Here is a 24,019-nt window from a genome sequence, read left to right as displayed (position 1 = left end):
GTTAAGAAAAGGGTGTGTGCATGTGCATCCACTTCTATAGACTTTAAAAATTAATTATTAGAGTGGTGACTTAAAAGTAAATAGTCTACTGTAACCTCACTTGTTTGGTCACCTTGTGGGCAAATGAGTCAGTTAAAGGTCAAGAGTCACTTGGTGGTGGTTCCAGGTGGTTTTGTGTGTCTGAAGAATCCTCTGGACGCGGCTGTGGATCTGCTCGCAGTAGGAGGGATGGGGCTGACTGGTCTGGAGCCTGAAGACAATAAATACAAAGAAATTACACATTAATAAACCATATTTCAATAAGCTGACTGACTTAATTATGGAATTGCGTATTTTAGAGTATTTTTAGTAAGATATTATATATAGCATGTCATAAAAACTATATATTGGTGTATATATATAAAAATATATATATAATATTATAAAGTCATAGTATATCATCCAAATTCATGATGAAAAGCCTTAGTGTATAGTATGTATTGTAAAATCATTAAGAAAGATATAGTATGTTGTACATAATAATGAAGAAAGTCATAGGAAAGAATGTTGTCCAAAATCTTGGAAAAAAGTCAAAGTATAGTCCTAGCAAAGTAAGTCGCCAAAAATCATCCAAATACTATTATATGAAGTATTATATGTTATATAGTATGTTGTCCAAAATCATTAGAGATCAGTGTACAGTATGTAGTCCAATGTCATGAAAAAAATATTAGGCCATCAAAAATCATGAATAAAAACATATGTCATTGGAAATCATACAAAAGCTATATTTAAGCATGCTGTCCAGAATCATGGAAAAAGTTATAGTATGTCTTCCAAAATGATGGAAAAAAGCTATTCTGGTGTATATAATCTAAAATCATAAGAAAAGGCCATCTGTCATTCAAAATCATGAAAAAAGAACATCGTAGTATGCCTTCCAAAATCATGAAAAAACTCAACGCATAGTATATTGTTTAAAATCATAAATAAAAGTCAGGAGGATAGATTTTATGATTTGTTGTCCAAATCACGAAAAAGACTAAAATTATGAAAAAAAATCAGAGTAGAAAATGTCATTGGACACCATAAAACAAAGTCATAGTATAGTATGTCATCCACAATAATGAAAAAAAGTCATAGTACAGTATGTTGTACAAAATCATGTAAAAGAAAGTAATTTATCCCATCCAAAATAATGAAGCGTTCGTCTATAGTATGTCGTCCATGTCATGAAAAAAGTCATAGTATGAAAAACTTGTAGTTTAGTATGTCATAAAAAGTCACACTATAGTCTATAGTGCCTATAGTCACACTATTGTACAAAATCATGAAATCATGAAAAATCACCAATCGTGAAAAAATAAACTAAAAAATAGTCTATACTATAGTATGTTGTCAAAGATATGGTAAAAGTCACAGTATAGTATGTCATAAAAAATCATGAAAAAGTCATAGCTTAGTATGTCATCTCTAATGATGAAGAAAGGTTATAGCTAAGCATGTCGTCCAATATTATGAAGAGAAACTCATGGTGCATTGTGTCATCTAAAATCATGAAAAAAAGGCAATGCAAAGTATGTTGTAAAAATATTATATATTATATTAAGGTATGTCATCCACAATTGTGAAAAAAAATCACAGAATAGTTTACTGTCCCAAATCATGAATAAAGTCATAGTATAGTCGGTATTCCAAATCCATGACACAAAGACATAGTTTCATGTCATCCAAAATAAAGAAAGTAACAGTATAGTATGTCTTCAAAGGTCATGAAAAAGGTCATATGAAAGTATGATGTCCAAAGTAAGGAAAAAAGCCAAACTAAGTGTGTCATCCAAACTCATTTAAAATGTCACAGTATTGTATTTCGTCACAATTCCTGAGGAAAATACATGGTATAACGTATTGTCAAAAATCATTAAATAAGCCATGGTAGAGTGTGCTGTGAAAACAAATCTGCAAAGAAAAATCACAGCATAGTATGTTGTCAGAAATCTGTAAAAAGTCATACTATATTTTGTCTTCAAAAATATGTGGAAAAAAAGTCATACTATATGTTGTCTTTATAAATAATGGTATCGATGTGTTGTAAAAAGTCATTCGAAAAGTCATAGAAAAGTACGCCATAAAAATTATAAAAAGTTTTACTACAGTTTGTCTTCAGAAACTGCAAAAGGTAGTGATAGTATGGTAAGTTGCCAAAGATCAATTTCAGTGATATAAAACACAGAAAAGCAGCAAAATCCACACATTTGAGAAGCTGCATCCAGGGAACGTCAGGCATTTTTCCTTGAAAAAATGACTTCAACAATTCACTGATAATCAAAATCACTTTACATCATGCCTGTGTTTTTTCAAGTTGTTCTCACAGATACAGATATTCATTTTGTCCACTAGTCTGTGCTGTAACACAACACAAGATATGAGAGTTGATTCAAAATGAAACTACATTGACTCAACACTGTTTTCAATAACATACTGTTTTCTCCATCTAAACATTAATTTTCCATCTATATTCAACCTTTCGTGCAAAAAACAAAAATGTGATTCAACAACTGACAGAACCAATGGTGCATTTGAACTGGAGACATAAATGTGCTTCATCAATACAATATAAATGTGTCTGCAAGTTGGCCAAAGGCAGTTATGAAATCCTGCACTGACAGACAGACGGAAGTGAACAGTAATAAATTTCAGTATTGCTTCTCATCCCCATCTATTTGTTGGGAGCGGGGCGGTGATGACTGTCTGACTGACTGGTGTCTCGGCCTGGCTCGCAGAGAGGGAATGGAAGCTTTTCATCTGTAATCAGATAAACTCGCTACCTGCTTCAAAAAGTCATCAAGGACAAATCATCCAGAGACATGAATAGACTGAGACTTCGGGGCTTAGGGAGCAAACGTTGCCACTGGCATCTGTCATTTTCTTTATAGATCAAAGATTCTTGGTAAGACGTGCCCCTCTCCCTGTCGGAGGGAATCTACAAAGGCCTGCTCTAATCTCCCACCCTGCAACTCCTGTCGCGTTTTCAATTGAGAGAAAAGTATCATTCATTTCCTACAATTTACTTTGCAGTTTAAGATTGTCTATTGATTTTAATGTTTACTTATGGACTGAGGAGAAGGGAAGGGGAAAGGAGAGCAGAAACAAACAAACAAACAAAGCGGAACATCGGTCGCGTTGGTGTGTTCAACTCACAGCTGCCGTGATCGATGACAAGGTCTCTCTGAATGTATTAAAGCGTGCATCGGGTCAAATGCATCAGACTCAAGCTGAAACACAAATCAATACCATTTTCCTCTTTTGTTTTCCCTTCTCTCTGCCTCCCCTCTTAGTAATGAACAAACATGACAAGACATCAGCTCCTGTAATTTAAGAGGTGGAGGGGAATTCATCCTGCCTGTCGAGTGTGATCAAAATTAAAGATTGGATGTGTATGAGCTTGTGAACATGCGCATGCACACACACACACACACACACACACACACACACACACACACACACACACACACACACACACACACACACACAGCAGCAGCAGCAGCAGCAGCAGCAGCAGCGTATGACCAACATCTCATGGGATTGCCATGTATTTGTCATATACTGTAATTGGAAACTCATACAGGTGCCTCTTTTTAAGATCTTTTGAGCAAACACCAATGATTTACACAGATGGATTGGGATAAATTCAGGGCAAACACCACAAATAAAGAGGATTATGCTTTCTCCTGCTTTGGTGTGAGTGTGAGCAAATCGGCTGGGTGTGTGGCCAGAACGGTCCTTGCTAACTGGTGTGAGAGCCAAGTCAATCACCATTTTTAGGTTCTCCTAAGAAAACAAAGAAGCTAAGATCACATTTTATGGCTGTAACATTGATCCTCATGCTATGCAATTTTTTTTTTTTTTTTTTTCAATTAAAGTGGTTTTAATTTTAACGTGATTTACAAGCATCTAAAAGGTTAAAAAAAACACTTTTTTCAGGTATTTTCAAGGTCAGGCTGAGGGGAAAGGTTGTATTATCTACAGAGCTTACCTTTCTCTAAGGGAATAGCTGAGATTCAGAGGACTTCTGGAGTTGGACAGGGTGGACGGAGCAAAGGCAGCATCCCTCACAGGGCTTTTGGTCTGAGCTTCAAGTCTGGACTGTGTCTCTGGAGACGACTGGATGCTAACAGAACCTGATTTCACCTGGAAGAGATCACAGGGCAACAGGGTTTAATTGAATTAACAGTTTTAACCAGTGAATATACTTAATCATTTGTAAGATGTTTTGCCTTTAAGCTTTGAAGATTTAAAAAAATGTTTTTATTAGGTCACGTTAGAAAATTGTCTATGATGTGAAAAATGTTTTTGGCATCATCACAATCAATATAAATTACAAGACATTAGTAAAAATAACAATAAAAGCATTAGGAGAGCTTTAAGTTAAAACATATGCAAACTCTTAGAATAAGGATGAGTAAGAAGTGTATCAAATCAAGTCAGTAGAATATTATAGCTTTATAGAGACATTAACAGAGAATTTTTCTATTATTTTACATTTCTTCACAATATTAAGGAAATCTAAAACAAAATGTGACATAGCACAATTAGTTAACATTATAATCACTTTGAAATCCCTTACAAAATGTAAAAAATTAGCCTTACTCTGGCTGTTCTTGGTCTGTAACTCCCCAGGAGAGAAGAATCTACAACGACAAAGACAAGATAAAAGTTTTATGAAAACAGAAAGCTCAGCTTTAAACTGCATTACAAACTACAGTAACTATTACACCTCATTGCAACCAGGGTTTGAACCAGGGACCCTATTACTGTGAGGCAACAGTGCTAACCACAACACCACCATGACACCCTCCCAGTCAACAGAGCCATGCTATTTGTATATACCAAGCCGAAATAGCTCTGAGATTTGAGGCCAATTTTACATTGTGGTCAAACATGTAACTGCAACTTTCCGGTCCATCATGTAATGTCATGGGGCCTGAAAAGACTTTTTCCCACAGACTCACATTGTAAAAGAGACATTTATAAATCTGTGGATACTTTTGTTTAGCTTCACAACTCCTGCTAGATGACTCATTTCACTATCAGAATTTGATTCATTAGGTCAAATAATATTTCAAAAGCTCACAAAGCTGCACCATTTAATTGTTTCCATCCTCATTCAAGTTAGCCGAAAGCTGAACCAGAAGCTAGCCGCTCTGTCACAGTAAGTCTCAAGTCAGACTCAAGTCCCACAAGGCGGAAGATCTGGGTAATTTTATACCACGAAACTTGAGCTTTTTTGGCGTCATGCACCACTGAGCAACTTTTACAAGAATGGTGTAACAGTATATGTATGTTAGTTTTTGCAATCGAGCATGAAGACCTGCCTGTGTGATCAGCTCTGAAGCTGACGTGGCGTTGGTGAATGCTACCAATCTGTGAGGAGGAGGAAGGAGTTCCCGTCACAGAGGCACTACTGCAACGAGAGACCTGGGATAAAACATAAAAAAAATCTGCTGTCAAACAGTATAATAAACTTAACACCACTGTTGTTTGAACTATTCTGTCTACATAGTAAAACACAGCAAGGTTGTTTAGGTACTCAGGCGCTTATTCAGGAGTACTTTGTTCTTCACTTTTAAAAAGCATCCGGATACAGGTACATTAATCAATCACACAATCTAACTACTTCAAATAAGAAATGCTGCAACAAAAGCAGAAAAAGGTTTGGTCTGCTGTATTGCGTAAATGAAATCAACAACATAATACATTCATCACATTCACTCATTTTTTTCATTTCTTCAGTTTGCGCAGAATAAAGGAAAAGCTGTCAAACAACACTTTCACCGTTAAGCCATTTGTCTGTCATCTCAACCCCAAATTATTTCACCAAGAACATCACAGTAAGCAATAAAGCAGACAAAGACAACATTTTGCAGAATAATCACCTATCTCAAAGAGCATGGGTGGGGAATGTGCTTCCCTCTACACAAACAAACAGGGAATTGAGGCTCTGATAATGCATTCACCATGGGGCTAAGCTACTTCATTAGGTATCTATTTGTTAATTGCAGCTTGACTCTCAATTACTGGGGTTAATTGTCGACAGAAGATTCCCCCAGGAAATCCGGAGCGGGAAAACACGCTCCTCGCTTTAATAAAACGCCCATTGTATTCTAGTAAATTCCATTCATGTGTGTGACAAAAACAAACAACTCTCTACCTAATCATTTCTTTTAATAACAGCATGCTAGTGTGGATTTTGATATTCATACCTCAGGATTGGATTTGATGTAAATGAAGAAGCAGAAACACAGAGGGGAGCAGAAGAAGGGAGGAGCACAGAACTAGAGGCTGTGTTGTTCTTGTCCATCAACTTTAGATTCCCTGCGGCTGTGTGATCAGAAAATCACTCCCTTTTATATGCAAATCTCTCATAGCAGTGATATGGCCATAATTAAAGTGTTAACAAATAACCGTGTACCAGCCTGAATCCAGGATGTGTGCTATTAAAGCGCACTCAAGCCCCTCAGTGAGGATAATAGGCCATATTACATGCGCACACATTTTCGTGACGTCAAATTCCATTAACGGCTCAGGTAAAAAGATTAACACTGCTCTCTTATTATGCCCTCCACTTAATCTGCCCACTAGATTATGTTAAATTTTGGGAAGCTCCCACTGAGGTTTGAACTACATCAATTCAGGATCCCATTAATTTTAACCCCTGTCCACTGAACACATGTATTATTAGCATTAAACAAACCACTGCATCACTTTTTTTTGTCAATTGCCTGCAGTTGGGAAGAATATATCTAATGTTACCAACCAAGAAGGGCGGCTGGCTCTCAGTCTCCTTCCTGAAGTAGTGCGGCCCCAGCTGGAGATGTCTGAGCCTCTGCCTGGCATCCTCTGAAAGCTGGCACATCTTGCGGTGGGTATAAGGGGACAAGGCGCGTGTCTTTGAGGAAACTGTAGGCTGCTGGTAGCCAGACTCTACGGGAACTCTAGGAGAGGTGTTTATTCTTTCTTTCTTGTTTTTCTGGGGACTTTGGCCAGATTGGGATGAGGACAGGGAGTGTCTGGATGTTGAGGATGATGCAGAGTTTGTAATTCCAGCATTTCCAACATTCATCTTTTCCTTCCCACCTTTCTTAGAGACACAGTTTGCATCATCTATTTTGGAAAAATGCCTCCTGGATAGTGAAGACTTTTTTGATGAACTCTGTCTGGATGGGGTTAAAGATGTCCTCACTGGAGAAAGACAGCAAGTCTGTGGTTGCAGGGACAGAAATCAATGGAAAGAAAGCGAAAGAAATAAGTTGATATGTTTTAACTTGTCAAACTACCCTTACAGCTCTCCATGTTGAGGTGACACATAACATCTGTCTCTGCAGTTCAGATCTCGATGCAGACCAAAGTGTTGTTCCTTTACACAAGCATCAGCCATTTCAGCCATTAAGGCAGCTGCTCTCACTCTCGACACAGACTTGTTCTCCCTGGACAGAACCATTAAACCATTAGCTAAATCATTCAGCTTAAGTGTTACAACAACAACAGCTCTCGCAGTCGGCACTGCCATGGAGACAACCTCTGCAGAATTACTTCAATAACTCTAATGGCCACTAACATCATTCTCCGATGCAATATCCCACTTCCTGCGGGTAATGCCAACCGGGGATAAATAAGTTAAGATAAAATGTTAATTGCATTTGATGGCCATCTTCAGTCTAATATGATAAAGAGGCATTACCTGGCTGTAAAACAAAGATAATCTAAATGCTAATTAGGGAAATCACACAACATTAAACTATTTTTAAGAGAAAATAAATGATGAATAAATCCTCATCGAGGCTGCCATTTGAGATTGGTCTGATTTAATAAAATCAAGCAAAGTATGCTCTCCCACCCCCACATCTACCACCATCTCTGCCTTGTTTTAGCTCCTCTATCTTTCCACTACTGGAGGGCAGTGCTTTGAGCTAAATGCTAACTTCTGCATGCTAAAGACATCCATCACTCTAACATGCTCATAATAGCAATGCTAACATGCTAATGCTAAGCTGGTGTAATCTTGACAAGGATCAGCACCAAACACAAAGTACAACTGAGGCTGATGGGAAGGTTGTTAGTTCTGCAGGTAATTGGTCATTATATCATACAAAAACATTTTTGAATATGGTGCTGGATGACAGAGAGAAATGGACTGTCTGTACCAAATTGCATGGCAATCAATCTAAAGTTAACCAGTCAAACTCAAGGACTTTCAAGTACTTTTTCGAGCACTCATTTTTATTTTCAAATATGAAATTATTTTCTCCACAAATACGTGTTGTAAAATATCCTGGAGCTGACTATTTAATAGTTTCAACAAGCCTGTTGACACACCAATCTCTTACTGCTCATATGGCATTAGAAAACAACTGCAAGAATGACTCTTCTTGGCTACCTTGTTTAAAACACATATGTAATACTTTTCATGAAATAAATTATAATTCGATTAGGGTTATGTTAGGGGTGTTATTATATTCAAGTATTTTTTACGGACCATGTTAAAAGATGTCGATATTTCAAGGTATTCCAGTACTTAAATATCTGAGTGTCAGATTCCAGTACTTCAAGCACCTCAAGCACCTTGTACGATCCCTGGATAGAGGAAAAGTCAACTCATCAAAGTCAATAAGATGCATCGCCTGAGCACAATGAATGTTGGTACAAAATATTATACCAATCCATCCAGTAGATGTTGACCTATTTTTTACGGAAAATGTTAAAAATACAGACCTGCTGGTGGCACAAAACTGAAAGTCAGGGGATCACCAGAGTCATTAGGGTGAATGCTCTGGAAACTCTGGATATCTTTACAAAATTTCACAGCAATCCATCTGACAATTGTTAAGATATTTCAGTCTGGACCAAAGTGGTGGGCTGACAGGCTGACAGACAAACCAAACAAAATTGCCACCCCTAACTGCTACCACGGCTAAAAATGACTTTTGGATTAAAAACTGTATTTACCTGAGAATGATAACAATGAACAAAAGATAAGAGCACCTCAAAGAGTAAGACATTGCTAACACAGTGTATGTTCATCACTACTGTTTCAGACGTTTTGTAGAAGTTGCTACTCTCACTCTAAATCTCTATTAAAGTAGGACAAGGTTTGTCAGCTGGGCGGGCAGGCAGTCACAGAAATGCCTATGCTGAGGAGCCATTAGGAGAGAGAAAATGGAGAAATTCTACTGTCTGACAGCCACAGCGGTGCTCTGATCCAGACATCTCCCTGAGGGGCCAAGAGAACACTCTGACAATCTGCTTCGCTGTCAATGACATCCCATTTAAACAAATAGCTTAGCTTAGGTTACTGCACCTGGGAAATGCATGGTAGTGTTTTTGGCAAAACATGCCAACCGCTGCCTGATGGATCATATGTTACAAAAAGGACTGTTTGCGAAAGATTTTCACTCTTGCTATTTTTTTTTTTTTTTTAAGTAACACTCTTTTTTAGTCTAGAATTGGAGCATTATATTACCTGAGACTACCTTTGTATGTACAACACCTCACACACAAGTAAGTCACACAAGACCATGGAGGAGTAGATTAAATTGAAGTCCGTCTTTAACAAAGGATTATTATTATCAATTGATCTGACAGTTCTTTTTTTGACTAAACATAGACAACGAAAAGAAGCCAATCATGACAATTTAGAGCTGGGACCAGAGAATGTTTGTCATTTTTGTTTAAACAATTAAATTTTTTTTTATTTTGCAAAACAGTTGATTTTATTTTTAGTCAAGTGTTTGAGCTCTTTACTGAAAAATGCAACATGGAATGTGATCATGTTGTATAACAAAACATGAGAATGCCCATACAGGGGAAAGAAAAGGCGGTGAGAAAAGAAAATTCAAAAATTTTAAGAAATGAAACATGATTTTATACAGCTGAGCACAGTTACCCTTTAAAATCCACAAGGGCACAGTGGCAGACGCAGGTGACCCACCTATCGGATAATTTATGTAAAAAAACATAACTGGCTGACTGGTTCTGTGACAAAAATCCTGTAAACTCCCAGCTAGTTGGAGATGTTAGAGAAGCCTTGCTATCAGCATCACAGATCTGCCTCCCCGTAATTACATTCACAAGGAGAGAACAGATACCCTTGAAACACTGCCAGTATGGACAGATAGTTGCAGTAGCCATGGCAACAATAGAAGGTGGGTATGTATGGTGAAAACAGAAAAATCTGATGGTAAGCGATACCACTCATTAGAGCCCTCTAGAGATGAATCTGTTATAGCTTTGGTCAACACTTACACAGTTGTGATCAAATACTGGATGTTTTGAGCTGCCACACAGTCTGATAAACACTCTCTTTATTTGACTTATGAGTGGCATTTGGATGGATTTTTACTGCCTAAATTTTGACTAAGCTGGTATGAAAAACCACGCACTGACCGCAAAATGTATGTGTAAAGAACAAGTGTTTTATGAATCAACAACAGACATAAAGCAGACAAACCAAAAGCAGATAAAGGTAAAATAAATCTGAAAAGCTGGCCACGGTGTTTTTGTATGTCTCTGTGTATTCGGGTGTCTGTACTGATCTATGAGATGTAATAAAAGCACATACTTACTGATGAGGCAGGCCAGCTGTCTCTCCCATCACTTTCTTCTATGACTGATGTTGTAGCGAACTCCACTTTGGGGGAGATTCCCTAGAGGGAGCAGGACAATAGGAACAAACACAACACCTTTAACAGGGAGATGAAGCCAAACGGACAGATAATAGCACTGCTTGGAACACCAATTTACAATCACAAATCTTCAATCTGCTTCTGGCTTGAGAAAAACAAATTGCAGAAAAGAGAAAGGCTCCAGTGATGTTTAAATAATATGGCATTTGGAGAGAGACATCTAAATTGCTATGTAGGCCTCAAACACAAACACATAAAAGCAGCGGTGAGGGGAATGGTGTTTAAAGACATTTAAATATGCCAGTTAGTGCCTCGGAGGAAAGGGGAGGATAGAAAAGCAACCCGCAGCCACAGAGAGATGAAGGAGTGAAAGGAGGAGGAGGTAGGAAGAGAGAGATGATATATGAAGAGGAGGACGGAAAAGCAAAAATGACAAGATGGAGAAGGACTGAAAAGAGAGGAAGTTCCAAGTTTGTTTTTTTCTGTCTGTTTAGCAAAGGCAGTCAACATTTCTACATGGAAAACATTTCTGAAGACATTATTTCATTTTGTATAAGACAGAGCCGTGTCTTTGAATCCTGGAATCTTGGTAGTGAACCTTCCTGCCATGTGCACAGACAGCCATTAGGAGAGGACTCACTTAAAGAAAACAAAAATCTTCTCCTGTCTATGAATGACACGTGTAACATTGGTGCCAGTCAAGCCAGATCACATAGTGAGCACACTGTGGTGTCGCTTTGACACATGAATGTTTAAATGCATTAACTGACATCCCTACTTTAACTAATTCACAGGGTTCCCACACAGTTTCATGGACAAAATTTTTAAACTTTTCAATTACTTTTCAAGAATCCATAAGAAAAATGCTTTTTTTCACTTGCCCCACTTGCATGGCCTTTTTCCAACATATCGGACTCAAACTTTATTTAATCATAATTAGCACAGCATGAGGAAACGTATGTGATGGTAAACAAAATGTTGTACAAACTGACACATATTACAGCTACATTATGTTGTCAGCTACAGAAAATGAATTTGCTGTAATGTTAGATTACATAGGAGGTTATTCACAAAAGATTACTGTAAGAATTTTCATTACACTAAAAAAAAATTCCAAAACTTTTTAAAAACTTAAATGACTTTTACTGATTCTATGACTTTTCCAAGCCTGGAAAATGCAACTGTGAAATTCAATGACTTTTACAGGTTTTCAGTGACTGTGGGAACCCTGAATTTCACAGTGAGCAGAAGTGGAGGTACCTTTGCAAGCTAGAAATACAAGTGATACACATGCGCCCATTTTCAGCCTTTAGATAGCTGTTTGACCAAGAAGCAGTGAAGGAAATGTGGCGTAACCTGCAGGACACATACATCCATCCAGCCCTGATTTTGTTTTCAAACACTTTCCATGCATCTTTATTGTCCGCACTTATTAATGTGGTACTCTTTTCTCCTTAGTATGCAATTTCACTGACATAACTCATCTTATCTGGCACCCCCCAGATTCAAATTCATAATAGGAATTGTATGATTCCATCAGCAGCAACATCACCAAGCAACTGGATGGGATCTTCATAGTAGCTGATGATTTTAATCAAACAGACCTCAGATATGTCTTGCCTAAATTCCACCAGCATGTCCAGATCCCCAGCAGAGGAAGAAATATCCTGGACCATGTGTATACAAATATTCCTGACAGCTACAAAGCCCTCCCTTACTTAAGCCTGTCAGATCATATTTCTCTGCTCCCTCTGCCGACATATTATCAGCTGATAAAAAGGGTCAAACCAACTGTTAAAACTGTGGACAGATGAAGCCACAGCAGCTCTACAGGACTGTTTTGAGGGCACAGATAAGCAAATGTTTAAAGATGCTGCCACTCAAGATAACAGGATCAATCTTGAGGAATATGCATCTTCTGTGACATCATATATCAGCAAATGTGATGATGACGTGGTGATCACAAACACGGTGAGATCAATCCCAAACCAGAAAGCCTGAATGAGTGGGGAGGTGAAGGCTCTTCTGAGAGGATGCATCATCGCAAGAGCACAACTGAGAGCTGGCATCAAGGAGGCTAAGGGGAGACATCAGCAGAGACTGGAGAGAGACCTCAACAGCAACAGCACTAGAGATATGTGGTTGGCGATTCAAAATATCACAGGCTACAAAAGCAGGAGCACCCCCATCATATGTGAGGCCACTCTGCCGGACAAGCTGAACACATTTTATGCTCGCTTTGACCTCCTCAATAAGGACTCAGCTGTGAAGTCTACTCCGCATCCAGAGGACTGGCCACTCTCAGTGACCGGAGCAGATGTGAGAAAACTCCTGCTGAGAGTGAATATAAACAAGTCTGCAGGCCCAGACAACATTCCTGGATGTGTACTAAAAACTTGTGCTGATCAGCTACGTAATGTTATAACTGACATTCTTAACATCTCACTCTCACAAGACATTGTACCCTCCTGCCTCAAGAAAGCCATCATCATCATGCCTGTACCTAAAAGATCTGCTGTGTCTAGTCTTAATGACTACTGCCCAGTGGCTCTTACCCACATCCTGATGAAGTGCTTTGAGAAACTGGTTCTCCAGCACATCAAAGACAACATTCCTGCCAGCCTGGACCCTCACCAGTATGCTTTCAGAACTAACAGATACTGGATACTGGATTTCCTCACATGCAGACCCCAGAGAGTTTAGACTGGCAGTCACATTGCCTGTACATTGGTGCTCAACACCTTAGCCCCCCAGGGCTGTGTGCTCAGACCCCTCCTGTTCACACTGTACACCCATGACTGCACTCCCAGACATAAGGAGAACTCTAATGTAAAGTATGCGGACGACACCACCATCATTGGCCATATTACAAACAACGATGAGAGTTCATACCTGAAGGAAATCAACAATCGTGCAGAGTGGTGCACAGAGAACAACCTACTGCTCAACGTCAGTCAAAGTAAAAATAAATACTGTGCGATTCAGAACACACCCGTCTTTCAACCCAGAAACCAAACCAAAACAGTGAAAACCATTTTCAGATTGAACGTGCCCAAGGTGCCAGGTAAATCAATATCTCTAATTGGCCTCCTTCCTTCTCTAAGCAAACATGTGATCAATCATGTGATCTCTAGAGAGCTGCTCTTAAAAGTAACTTTTACACTTCTCTGCAGGTTGATAAATGTGTCTTGTTGCTCACACTCAGCAAGTAATTTTTTTACTCTTATGTTGACTCTTTAGAGCGTTCTTTAATACAATTCTTAGAAGTTTGATGAATAAAGGCGCAGGTGTTGGAAGGAGGGTTGAAAAAATATATAAAAAGAATAGACGGAAAGTAGCTCACAGGAAAGGAGGAGGATCTCTTCATCAGTATCTCTCTCTCTGCAGCTCCTTCCCTGGAGCTCAGTCTGAGACCATGGTACAGGAAATCTCTGCTGCTCGCCTCAAACGTGGCAAGGACCTCGCCCTCTAAAAATCATACACCGACAGACAGTAAACAGGAACACACACATACACATAATCCAAGTTAGAGATCCTGTTTTTGCAGAGTAATGACTAGATACAGTTGGGACCTAAAATGCCCATATGGCATCATCAGAAAGCATACCTGGAGGCACCAACTGAATCAGCTCAAAAGATGTTGTGTCAGCTAAGAGGAAGGAAAGCACAAATAGACTGTGAGCTAATGATCAGTATCACAGCTAATATCCTATAAGCTTGCATAGCAGAGGATTCAGGGCTAGAAATGAGGAGGCAAATCCCAAACGGCCGTTTACCTTCCAGGAGGTCAGCTACATCAGCAGGGTCAACAACACCGGGGAAAGTCTAGTAAAAAAGAGTACAGACAAAGCAAATCAATACTTATAACAAGATGAGGCAGACAGCCCGGTATCTAACTCTGCCTTTCTCCCCCGGGGAAAGATGGCCTCTTTTATCGAGAGTTAGAGCAGTCATGTTGAAATTGAAAGGTTGCTGGTATGAATCCGCAGAGTTAAAAAAAAATAAGCCAGTAAAAGCCTGCAGAGTATGCAAGAAAAGAAGTAAAAAAAAGAAGTACTAGGAAGGAGATTTCTTTACCCTTTGTCCTTTGTAGATAAAAGTACAATCAATAGATGTTAATAGGAGCCAACATAAGATCTGGTACATGACATGAAAATGTGATATGCATCTCTTTTTGATATCTGAAAAATTTGCACTATTCCTCTCACCATCTCTCTGGCTATATCTGACAAAAACAGCCACATACATATGGTAATTCTACATCTTGTGCCTCAGTAATGGAGACAGCTCTTGTTTCAGTAAGTTATTATTCTCACCTTGACAAATACCATTTTGTGTTGGAAGAGTAAAGGGAACACAGGTGGCAAACATGGAGTCTTCCTGTACTGGCCCATGATACACACACTGAGGTAGACGTGGTTGTTTCTGGTTAGGAGCACTCCTGGACATGTGACCTGCACATTAACAGTGTAATGAGGGGACAAAAGTGACAGGACAGGCATTCTGTTGTGTTTGTACATGTCCTTCATTGGCAGATTTTTTTTTGTCTCATAACACAGTTAAATCAGCTATATGAACAACAGGTGTGCAGTCCTCTGAGGAAATATCCATATCACTAGGACCTTTGTACTAAAATAAAAGATTTTTTTTAGCTTGCAAAACTAGTTAAAGGTCTCCAGTGTGTAGGATTTAGGGAGATCCAGCAGCTGAGGACTGCAACCAGCTGAAACTTCTCCCGCATGTAGGAGCTATGAGCTATGGCAGCCGACAAGAAAACACAAAAACACTAGTGACTTTATCTAGAGTCAGTTTTTGGTTTGGGCTAAAACATGGCAGACTCCATGGAGGAGGACCCGCTCTAAATTAGAGACAGCTATACACTCTTTGTAAAATAAATCAGTCTCATACTCTGTTTTGAAATGATTATAAATTACATCATCTATATCAAGCAAAATAAATTCAAACTCAAATGTAGATATAAATGGCTAATTCTAAGGTAACAATAATACAATTCTTGCCTTTAAATCCCCCTAAATGCTACACACCGGACCTTTAAGCTGAATAACTTCTGAGTGGAAATGAGACCAAATCAGCTTTCAAATGAGATCATACACATTAAAGGGAGCATAACATTTTAAAAAAATCAGTGATCTCTATGTGGTTGTAATTTAAATTTGCTTTAAAGACAATTTAACCTTTTGGTTCAAGATTAATAGCACATGCTCAAGGGGATTTCTATTAGTTTATGACTGAAGTAAGAAAGCAAAAAAGAGTTAGCAAAGAAAATATCTCAATTGGATATGTCTTAAACAATTTAAAAGAAACAAGTTAAATATGTTAATTTTGTCCGCGTGATTAAAAGCAACATGATAGACAGGCAAACATTTAACTTTAGCCTTAAAGGTGATTTAATTTTAAATGTCTGTTATTTCAAACACGAAAAGAAAGTGAAGTTACTGCATACTCCGTCGTTTTCGTGATGTAAAGTGAGATTTGGGGAAAAGCACTGACGGTGAGCTGATACACGTTAACTTAGTCATATCTTTACCTTTTACACACATTTACGCTAACCTTACAAGTTGTGTTACAGCCGTTAGTTTACGTTAGCTACGTTAGCTAGTTGACGGAGGGTTAAGGAAAGGGAAGAGGATGTGAGTTCGCTAGCTAGCTTAACGTTAACTAAGCTAACGTTACAGCAACAAGTCTGAGATTTGGAGCGAAGAAGCAGTGTTATGACACACTTACTGTCTGAATGTCCAAGTATACGGTACATTTCAGAGACTTTAGGAGCACTTTAGAGGAGGAAAGCTTAGTCTTCTCTGAGGCCATTCATCCAACTTTCAAACAGCGTTGTCATGGCTGCAGAATAGAATTAGTCACAGGGCGTTTGGTTTGAACAGTCACGTGACCAAGCAGTGACAAATCAAAACCTCTCTCTGCACGCCGGCGCAACACACATACGCGCGCGCGCGCGCATGCACGCATACACACTCACGCACACACGCTCACGCACAGACACGCATGCGCGCACACGCTCACATGCACACACACACGCACGCACGCACACAGATTTCTGCACATTCAGTGCATCACAATCACTGTTAAATCTACCGCTACCGTTCAAACATTACATATCATCCACAAAGCAGTGTTAAGATACCCTGGAATCAACAGATATATATTCAAACAGTACATTTCAAGGGGCAGCATGTCGGGTTTAGTGAAATCTTGCACAGATTGCAAACAGCTGAAACTTCACAAGCTTGAACTTTCAGCTGGGATTTCTTTAATGATCATCGTTCAGGAGGTTTTTACCAGGTGATGAATTATATGCAAAAGTCTCTTTTTCTCCAAAACAAATGGATACATTGATTAAAACCAGTTAAAACACTTTTTTCCTTCTCTTTACAAATTATTGTTTTTCCTACTCTGTTAAGCTGGTCGCACACAGACTTCTACTTTAGCACCTGTTAATGCATGCTAAACCATTTTTAACTGATAACCAGACGTTCAGAAGATTTTTTTTCGGGAGCTGAATTATCTGCAGAGGTCTCTTCCTTCACCAGACAAACCAACACAATAATTTAAACCAGTAAAAACACAGAATAAAGCAGATTCATGTTAAAAACCAGTGTTTTTCTAATGCTGTTTAGCTCATTGTGTAGGGACTGCTAACTACAGCGCCCCATAAATGGCCCTATTGAGAGCCAGTGTTTCGTCTGTCTATACTAGGCTACTGAGTGCAATGTGGTGGACTCAGTGGACAAAGACCCGCAGCCTATGTAGAAATAAACATCTCATTCTAAGACAGAGATCCAAATGTTCCTTATATAGCCTCCTCTGTCTCATTTTTATGAAGACAATCATTAGTGTTATCAATATTGAGATAATAGAGCAACAGGTGATTAAGTGATTCAGTGTTTAATGACTAATTACAATACCAACAGAGATAATTACACCATAAAATTACACCATATAGTCATAAAATAAGTCGGTTAACAGCAGGGAAGCATGCATTTATTTACAACATTCAATTAACAACAAAAGGGAGCTGCTGAATGAAGGCCTCAGATGGACTTAAGATGGGGAACCAGTCTGTCTTCCTTTGCCATTCAGTCGTCCACATTTTATACTTGCTAAATAACCCAAGAGGAAACTTGTTCTGATTTTAGTCCTGCAAGTACCAGTCATCCCACTGTTACAAATCTGTGAAAATGAGTCTTTATAGCCAGGGAGATGTGGAGCTTCTAAAGGCAATGAAGTGTGAAGGATCCTCCTGCTACGGTGCTCTGCATTTTATACATGCTCAGTCTGTGTCCGTCTGTCCGTCTGTCTGTTTGTCTAGTGCCTGACACCCTGGCTCTTCGCCGTCTCTCTGTCTGCCGCATCCCTGCCGACACCGTTGCCCTTTCTGTTACTTTCGCCTGTCTGGGACATCACCTCAGAGCTGGAGACAAAAATATATCAATATAAGTGAATGAGATGGAAGGGTATACCTCAGGAAACAGTGAAATAAAAATACACTAATTGGGCTGAATATAAGCAAAATGTCAAATTTGATAATTGATTTAATTTCATGTTGATTTATTCATAATCACACTGCTTTACCTTTGAATGTAAGTTGGCCTATTATCCTTGATAAGGTTGTTAAGTTTGTAGTAATCCAGGAAGGTTCGAGCCACATTCCTGCCCAGTTTCGTGTCTGAGGACAAGGAGTTAAAGCTGATCGTCTTTGGAAGAACATTGCTTAAAACATTTCTCAGAACAGTGGTTCCCAAACTGCATGAAGGAGCCATTGCATTGCAGAGTGAAACAGTGTTGCACAGAAAATTATCTCTTGACTGCGGTTTATCATTTGAGCATGTTTTAGCTTATTGTTTTGCTTTTATGGGTCATGACTTTAGTGTTTGGTCTACTCTCACCCCTTTAACTTCCTCCTGTTCAACACCAAAGCAGGTAGATAAGGTTAGAGATTAGCTGTGGAGTATTCGGCAGCTGTAGAGCCAAATATTTCTCTAAGGAGTCAGAGAGTGAATATTGGACTTATTGAATCAGACAAAAACATGATTCAAAATAAATGCTGATGTTGCTCTGTGTTTTCCGTATATGTAAAGGGACTAAATCACCATGTTTGTTTACAATAACTTCCAGGTAGAAAACCCTCATGCAGCCATGCCACATACATTAATAAACCAGATTTTACCGCCATGCAGTGTATGCCTCTGCACACCAGTCATGTTGCACCTTTGACCTTTTGCATATAATATGTCAGCACGACGTCATTATATCCTGTAAAACATTTGTGTAAAATGTTAGCGCATGAATTCTTGAGTTATGGCCAAAAACATGTCTTGTGAGGTCAAAGTAAAATTTGATGTTTGGCCACCAAATCACCAAATTCAATTCAGTTCATCAGTTTGCGTCAAATTGGAGGAAATTCCCTCAAGGCCTTCTTAAGATATTGCATTCATGAGAATGGGATGAAAACATAATGCCTTCGATCAAAAATGTTGCAGGTGCCAAGGCATAAAAACAATAGTTCTCTGATGCTAGCCAAAATGACAGACAAAGTTTATTCAGAGCCCACAGCCATAGATAAAGCTTAGAAAATAACGAGAAGTTTCCAACAATTAAAAAGAGGGCGAAAGATTAATTATGATTTCAGACATTTACCATTTTAATATCTGTTATGTATATTTTGCATGACACATGTAAGCCACTTAATCGCCACTTCTACTTTGGATATGTTTAACATAAAGTTAAAGCCTTAAATTCATCCTTTCTGTCCTCACCAACACAGCCAGTGCACGACAGTGAATAACTACCAGATAGCTACTGGAGAAATGAGCAGCGTAAATACTCAAGGCGCTAACACATTGCGTTGAATGAACTGAGGCTAAATCAACTGCATTTCTTTCACCTCAGCTAAATACACAAGGCTGGGATGAATCACACAAAAACAATTACTTATACACTGAGGCCTTATTTAAATTCAGGGGTGAGCGCACACATCATCCCTCGGCCCAATCGTCCCTCACCGCATTAGGGACAATATCAATAACGTCTACTGCTTTTATAAAACAGCTGAGCGCCTATGAGTGCTGTTGCTAAGCCTGTGATCATTAGGCTAGCAGAGCAAGTAATGATGACAATCAGGTTCAGATAATGAAGAAGTAGAGAACCGCAGAATGCCAACAATGTTCCCAATCAACGAGAGCGAGGATAAAGTAAATACAGATAAATAAGAACAATGTTGCTAACGTAAGTAACTTGCATCAAGTCACTGAGGCTGAAAAACACCATCAATATCATCCATCCAGCCTTTTAGACACATGTCCATCATCCTTATTCCATTATTGTCCATCCATAGAGAATGTACATTCATACTGCTCATATAGATCCCAACACAAACAAAGACATAATGATTTTTTTTCCCCTCGATTTTGAGGCATTGATGTTTAGCTACCTCCATTCTTTACCAGGTTGGAGCATGATGGAGCAACACAGAGACATAATCTGTCACTTTCCCCTGTCATTACCTTCTTGATACTCAGATACGGCCTGTCATCCGCTGGACTATTTATCTGTCACAAACCTGTGATTGAAACAACTGGCATACAGAAAAAGATTTTTTTTTTAAAGGATGGAGATTCAGTCATTTTTATTTCTTTTTTCCAATTTCTTGTAATGATCAAAAAATAGCCCAAGCTTCATCAATCCTGGTTGCAATACAGGTGAAAATCTATTGTTCAAAGCCTGTTAACTTGTACACCATCCATCCTTGGTTTGAACGGGCTGTCTGGGCGTATTCTTCAGCCTTTGTAGTTTTTCATACTTCAAGCAACACACACACAAACACAAGGGCGTGTAAGTAAGGCCTGTAAATATGTGAACAAACCCCTCGGCAGCGAGTCTGTCACCTTGGCCTTTCAGGGCGTGTTTTTGCGTATGTTCAGGAGTCTGCAAAGGACTTCATTCTTCACCCGGCAGGCTGATGGCAATGCTCTCCACACGACTCCAGAGTCTATATTTACATCCCATCTGGCTGTTTGTCTGTGAGACCTGCATCAGGCCAGACTTGTTGTGAGTGTGTGTGCACGGACGGACAGCACAGTCTGTCTCATTACAGCTAGCTGATGATACTGATTAGGTTGAGATAAAACTACAGATGAACAAACTAAGGTTACGTCCTTCTGAATCTTGCTTTTATGCTAATTTTAATGCATAATAGTTATAAACAGGACTAAGAGTCTGCAGCCATGCTAGCAGGACAGCTGTGCTTTCAGCTTAATGGTAATTGCCTGCTTTCTCAGGACGACCATGCTAATATGCTGATGTTTAGCAGGAAAGGATGTTTACTGCACGTTTTTAAGCATCTTAGTTTAGCAAGTTACCATGTTTGCTAATTATCACAGAAAGTAGAGCTGAGGCCGATTTAAATCAAACTGACATAAAATTAACTTGGACAAAATGACCTCAAAGAAACATAAAATCACTACAAAGACACACAACAAGACACAACAACAAAATGACTACAAAAAGACACAAAATTACCTCAGACTGACATATTAACTCAGTCAGACACACAAGTACCTCAAACAGACACACAAAAACCATAAGGAAACTACAAAGACACATGAAATGACCTAAAGGAACACAAAATGACATCAAAGAAACACAAAAGTAGAAAAAAGAGGCAAATCACAACCAGAAAAGACACAAAACGACCTCGAACAGGCACAAGATTGCCTCAGATCATGCAACACAACCACAAGGATACACAAAGTGACTAAAAACACACACGAAATAACCAAAAAAAGACACAAAATTACCTTATATTGACACAAATGACCTCAAAGAAACACAAAATTATTATAAAGAGACACATAACTACCACAGAGAAGCACTAGAAATGCACACACACACACACACACACACACACACACACACACACAAAGATGCAAAATTGCCTCAAAAAGACACAATAATGATGAAAAGAGATACAAAATAACCTCAAAGAGACAAACAAACAAGACATACAAATGGATTACTAAGACACATAAAATGACTCAAAATTGCATGAAACTGACACAAAACAACCAGAAAAACAACCACAAGGAGACACGATGCTACCATAAAGAGGCATACAATGAATATGAAGAGACACGAAAGAACTAAAGATTACCACAAAATCACAAAACAACCTCAAAGACACACAAAATCGCTTCAAGGAGACACAAAACCACAAACAGATTCATAACAACTACAAAGATATGCAAAAGCAAGTCTATGTGCTTTGCTCCTTAGCAGAGGTGGTAGAGCCTTTGCATATCTATGCCCAGGGGCCTATATTCTCATAATCCACCAATCCACTGTATCAAACATAAAGAGATCACTAAGGTTATTATAGTTTATCCTGAGGGGGCATGAATGTGTTTAACAAATGTCATGGCAAATCTAGTCAAGTATACTGAAATGTCACAATATAGGTGGAAACTTTGACCTACTGGTGACACTAGAGGAAAAGTCAAGGGATCATTTAAGTCATTAGGATTAATCCTCTGAGAACCATGAATGTCTGTACAAAATTTCATTGCAATCTGTTAAACGACTGTTGAAATATTTCAGTCTGGACCAAAGAGCTCCAACTAACTGATGGACCGACAGACAGCGGAGATATTCCCATCTCTAGAGCCCCCGCCACGGTCAAAATAACACAAACATAAACGATGTAAACACACTCACATATACCTGTATGCTGTCTACATTAACAAACTCCTTGATGTCTACTTTCTGACCTCAGGAAAGTTTTTGGTGTTTTCCTCCTTTCCCTTTCATCAGCAGAGCTCGGTGCCAGTCCTGAGCTCTTTGGCCAGGCACGCTCAGCGACAAAAATATCTCCCGGACCCCACCGAGCGCAGATGGCCTCTCAGCTTGGCTTGTCACGACTCACCGTCTATTACAGGAGGTTTTGTGATGGACGGTCAGCTTCTGAAGGAGAACTTCATCCACATGGTGAATGCTCGGAGACGGAGGGGATGCCCTGACTGCTGTCTGGACCGTTGCCGGGGGAAACCATAGGGTCTGGAACGAGGCTTTTGCTGCAGCAGGAAGTGATGTGCGCAAGAGCCAGGAAACAGTTGGTGGGCTGCAGCTTGGATTACAGAGGTGGGTGGTTTTTGAATTTGTTTTAGTCCACATCTGAATTGACAAATGCTGATAATAGAGCTAGTACTCTATCATCATCTTAACTAGATCTGAAAGCATTATCATTATGGTTTTGTAATCATGCTGATCCAAAAAGGTCAAAAAGTGTGCGTGCTTCAAACAACCTGTCAGCATCTTGCCTTCCTGTCACAGAGGTGTATTCTGTAACATCCCGATACACATAACGTTCTTGTCTAATCAATAGCAGGTCACTGTCATGGCTCAAGGGCATGGCAGCTTAGGCGCTGATGAGATACGTGAGGCAAAGGGGACGGGGACGACACAACTTGTTTACTGCAGCTGTTTACTGTCATCACGCCATTTAGCGGCTTTCACCGTCTTGTCCCTTGCGCCTGGTCCTGGCAGACAGACAGACAAGGTGACGATCAGACAACAAGGCCCCCAGTGGTAAAATGGACAAGACACGCGGAGAATGCTGTCCAGATTGGATGGGAGTTAACAAGGAGACAAGCAAGGGGACATTGGAGCCATCAATACGGCCACTGACAGGTCCTGTCACTGCACTGACACGTAGAGAACTAATTATCAATGCTAATTAAGCGGCTAGTCAACAAAAGCAATACAGAAAAGGGACATTTTTGTCCCCAATAGCAATTCAGCAGACTGAAAGACCTCACGTCCCATGGCCCAAAGGGACAAACACGGGTTGATTTAAATCCCTGACAAGAGGAACTGTCACTGCCAAGGAGACGAGCTCTGAAACTTGAGTAGTGAAATGAAATAAGTGTAAGAATTGCTTCTGTTTTCTTTCAGTGTGCATCAACAGGAATACAAGCCTCGTCTGATCTATGCTGCTCTGAGTAATGAGGGTGAACTCTCACTAACTGTCCCTGTCATGGTGCTCACACTCACGCACAACCCACACAGCAGCGCTGTGTTTTGACAGAATTAGCAAAAATTCTGTCAATACAAAATACAGAAATTACTCTATTGGTACCACTTTAAGGGTACTGGTATCATCATTTTTTTTTAAATGTTACCCAGCCCTACCGTTTACAACAGATGTTTATGTGTTTGATCAGCAGAGTTAAAGTGAGCAAGTACGCTCAAGCTCAGGACGAGCAACTGAGGGGTGGGGCTAATTTCGAAGTTCACAGAGCCGCGCATACTAAATGAGGCAAAGGTGTAAA

General features: G+C 39.4%; 2 protein-coding genes across 2 annotated transcripts in view; both read right to left on the bottom strand.

The window, feature by feature from the left end:
* Positions 1-102: 102 nt before the first annotated feature.
* On the bottom strand, positions 103-16,514 carry spata6 (spermatogenesis associated 6). Its single transcript, XM_042483873.1, has 11 exons — positions 16,407-16,514; positions 14,978-15,115; positions 14,438-14,486; positions 14,269-14,310; positions 14,005-14,129; positions 10,602-10,682; positions 6,797-7,240; positions 5,355-5,457; positions 4,630-4,670; positions 4,016-4,170; positions 103-250 (listed from the first exon to the last, which is right to left on the bottom strand). The coding sequence occupies exons 1-11, from the start codon at positions 16,488-16,490 to the stop codon at positions 133-135; spliced, it is 1,380 nt and encodes a 459-aa protein (XP_042339807.1). The 5' UTR covers positions 16,491-16,514; the 3' UTR covers positions 103-132.
* Positions 16,515-17,659: 1,145 nt separating this feature from the next.
* The window catches only part of agbl4 (AGBL carboxypeptidase 4), a 206,857-nt gene continuing 200,497 nt past the window's right edge, over positions 17,660-24,019 (bottom strand). The window contains exons 10-11 of the mRNA XM_042513926.1: positions 18,270-18,363; positions 17,660-18,108 (exon numbers count right to left, since the gene is read on the bottom strand). Coding sequence (XP_042369860.1) covers positions 18,003-18,108; positions 18,270-18,363 — 200 coding nt within the window. The 3' untranslated portion in view covers positions 17,660-18,002. The remainder of the gene's footprint in view (positions 18,109-18,269; positions 18,364-24,019) is intronic.

This window comes from Plectropomus leopardus, chromosome 3 (assembly GCF_008729295.1).
Source record: "Plectropomus leopardus isolate mb chromosome 3, YSFRI_Pleo_2.0, whole genome shotgun sequence".
In the NCBI taxonomy this organism is placed as follows: Eukaryota; Metazoa; Chordata; class Actinopteri; order Perciformes; family Serranidae; genus Plectropomus; species Plectropomus leopardus.
Note: the sequence above shows the minus strand (reverse complement) of the source record. Positions and strands in the feature narration are given on the sequence as shown.

Excerpts from the sequence above, each read along its gene's own strand:
- spata6 (XM_042483873.1), bottom strand. The coding sequence starts at position 16,490 with ATGGCCTCAGAGAAGACTAAGCTTTCCTCCTCTAAAGTGCTCCTAAAG. Across the intron at positions 10,683-14,004 it reads AGAGATCCTCCTCCTTTCCT|GGAATCTCCCCCAAAGTGGA; the intron begins GTGAGCTACTTT and ends TGCTCCCTCTAG. Across the intron at positions 4,171-4,629 it reads ACAGACCAAGAACAGCCAGA|GTGAAATCAGGTTCTGTTAG; the intron begins GTAAGGCTAATT and ends GATCTCTTCCAG.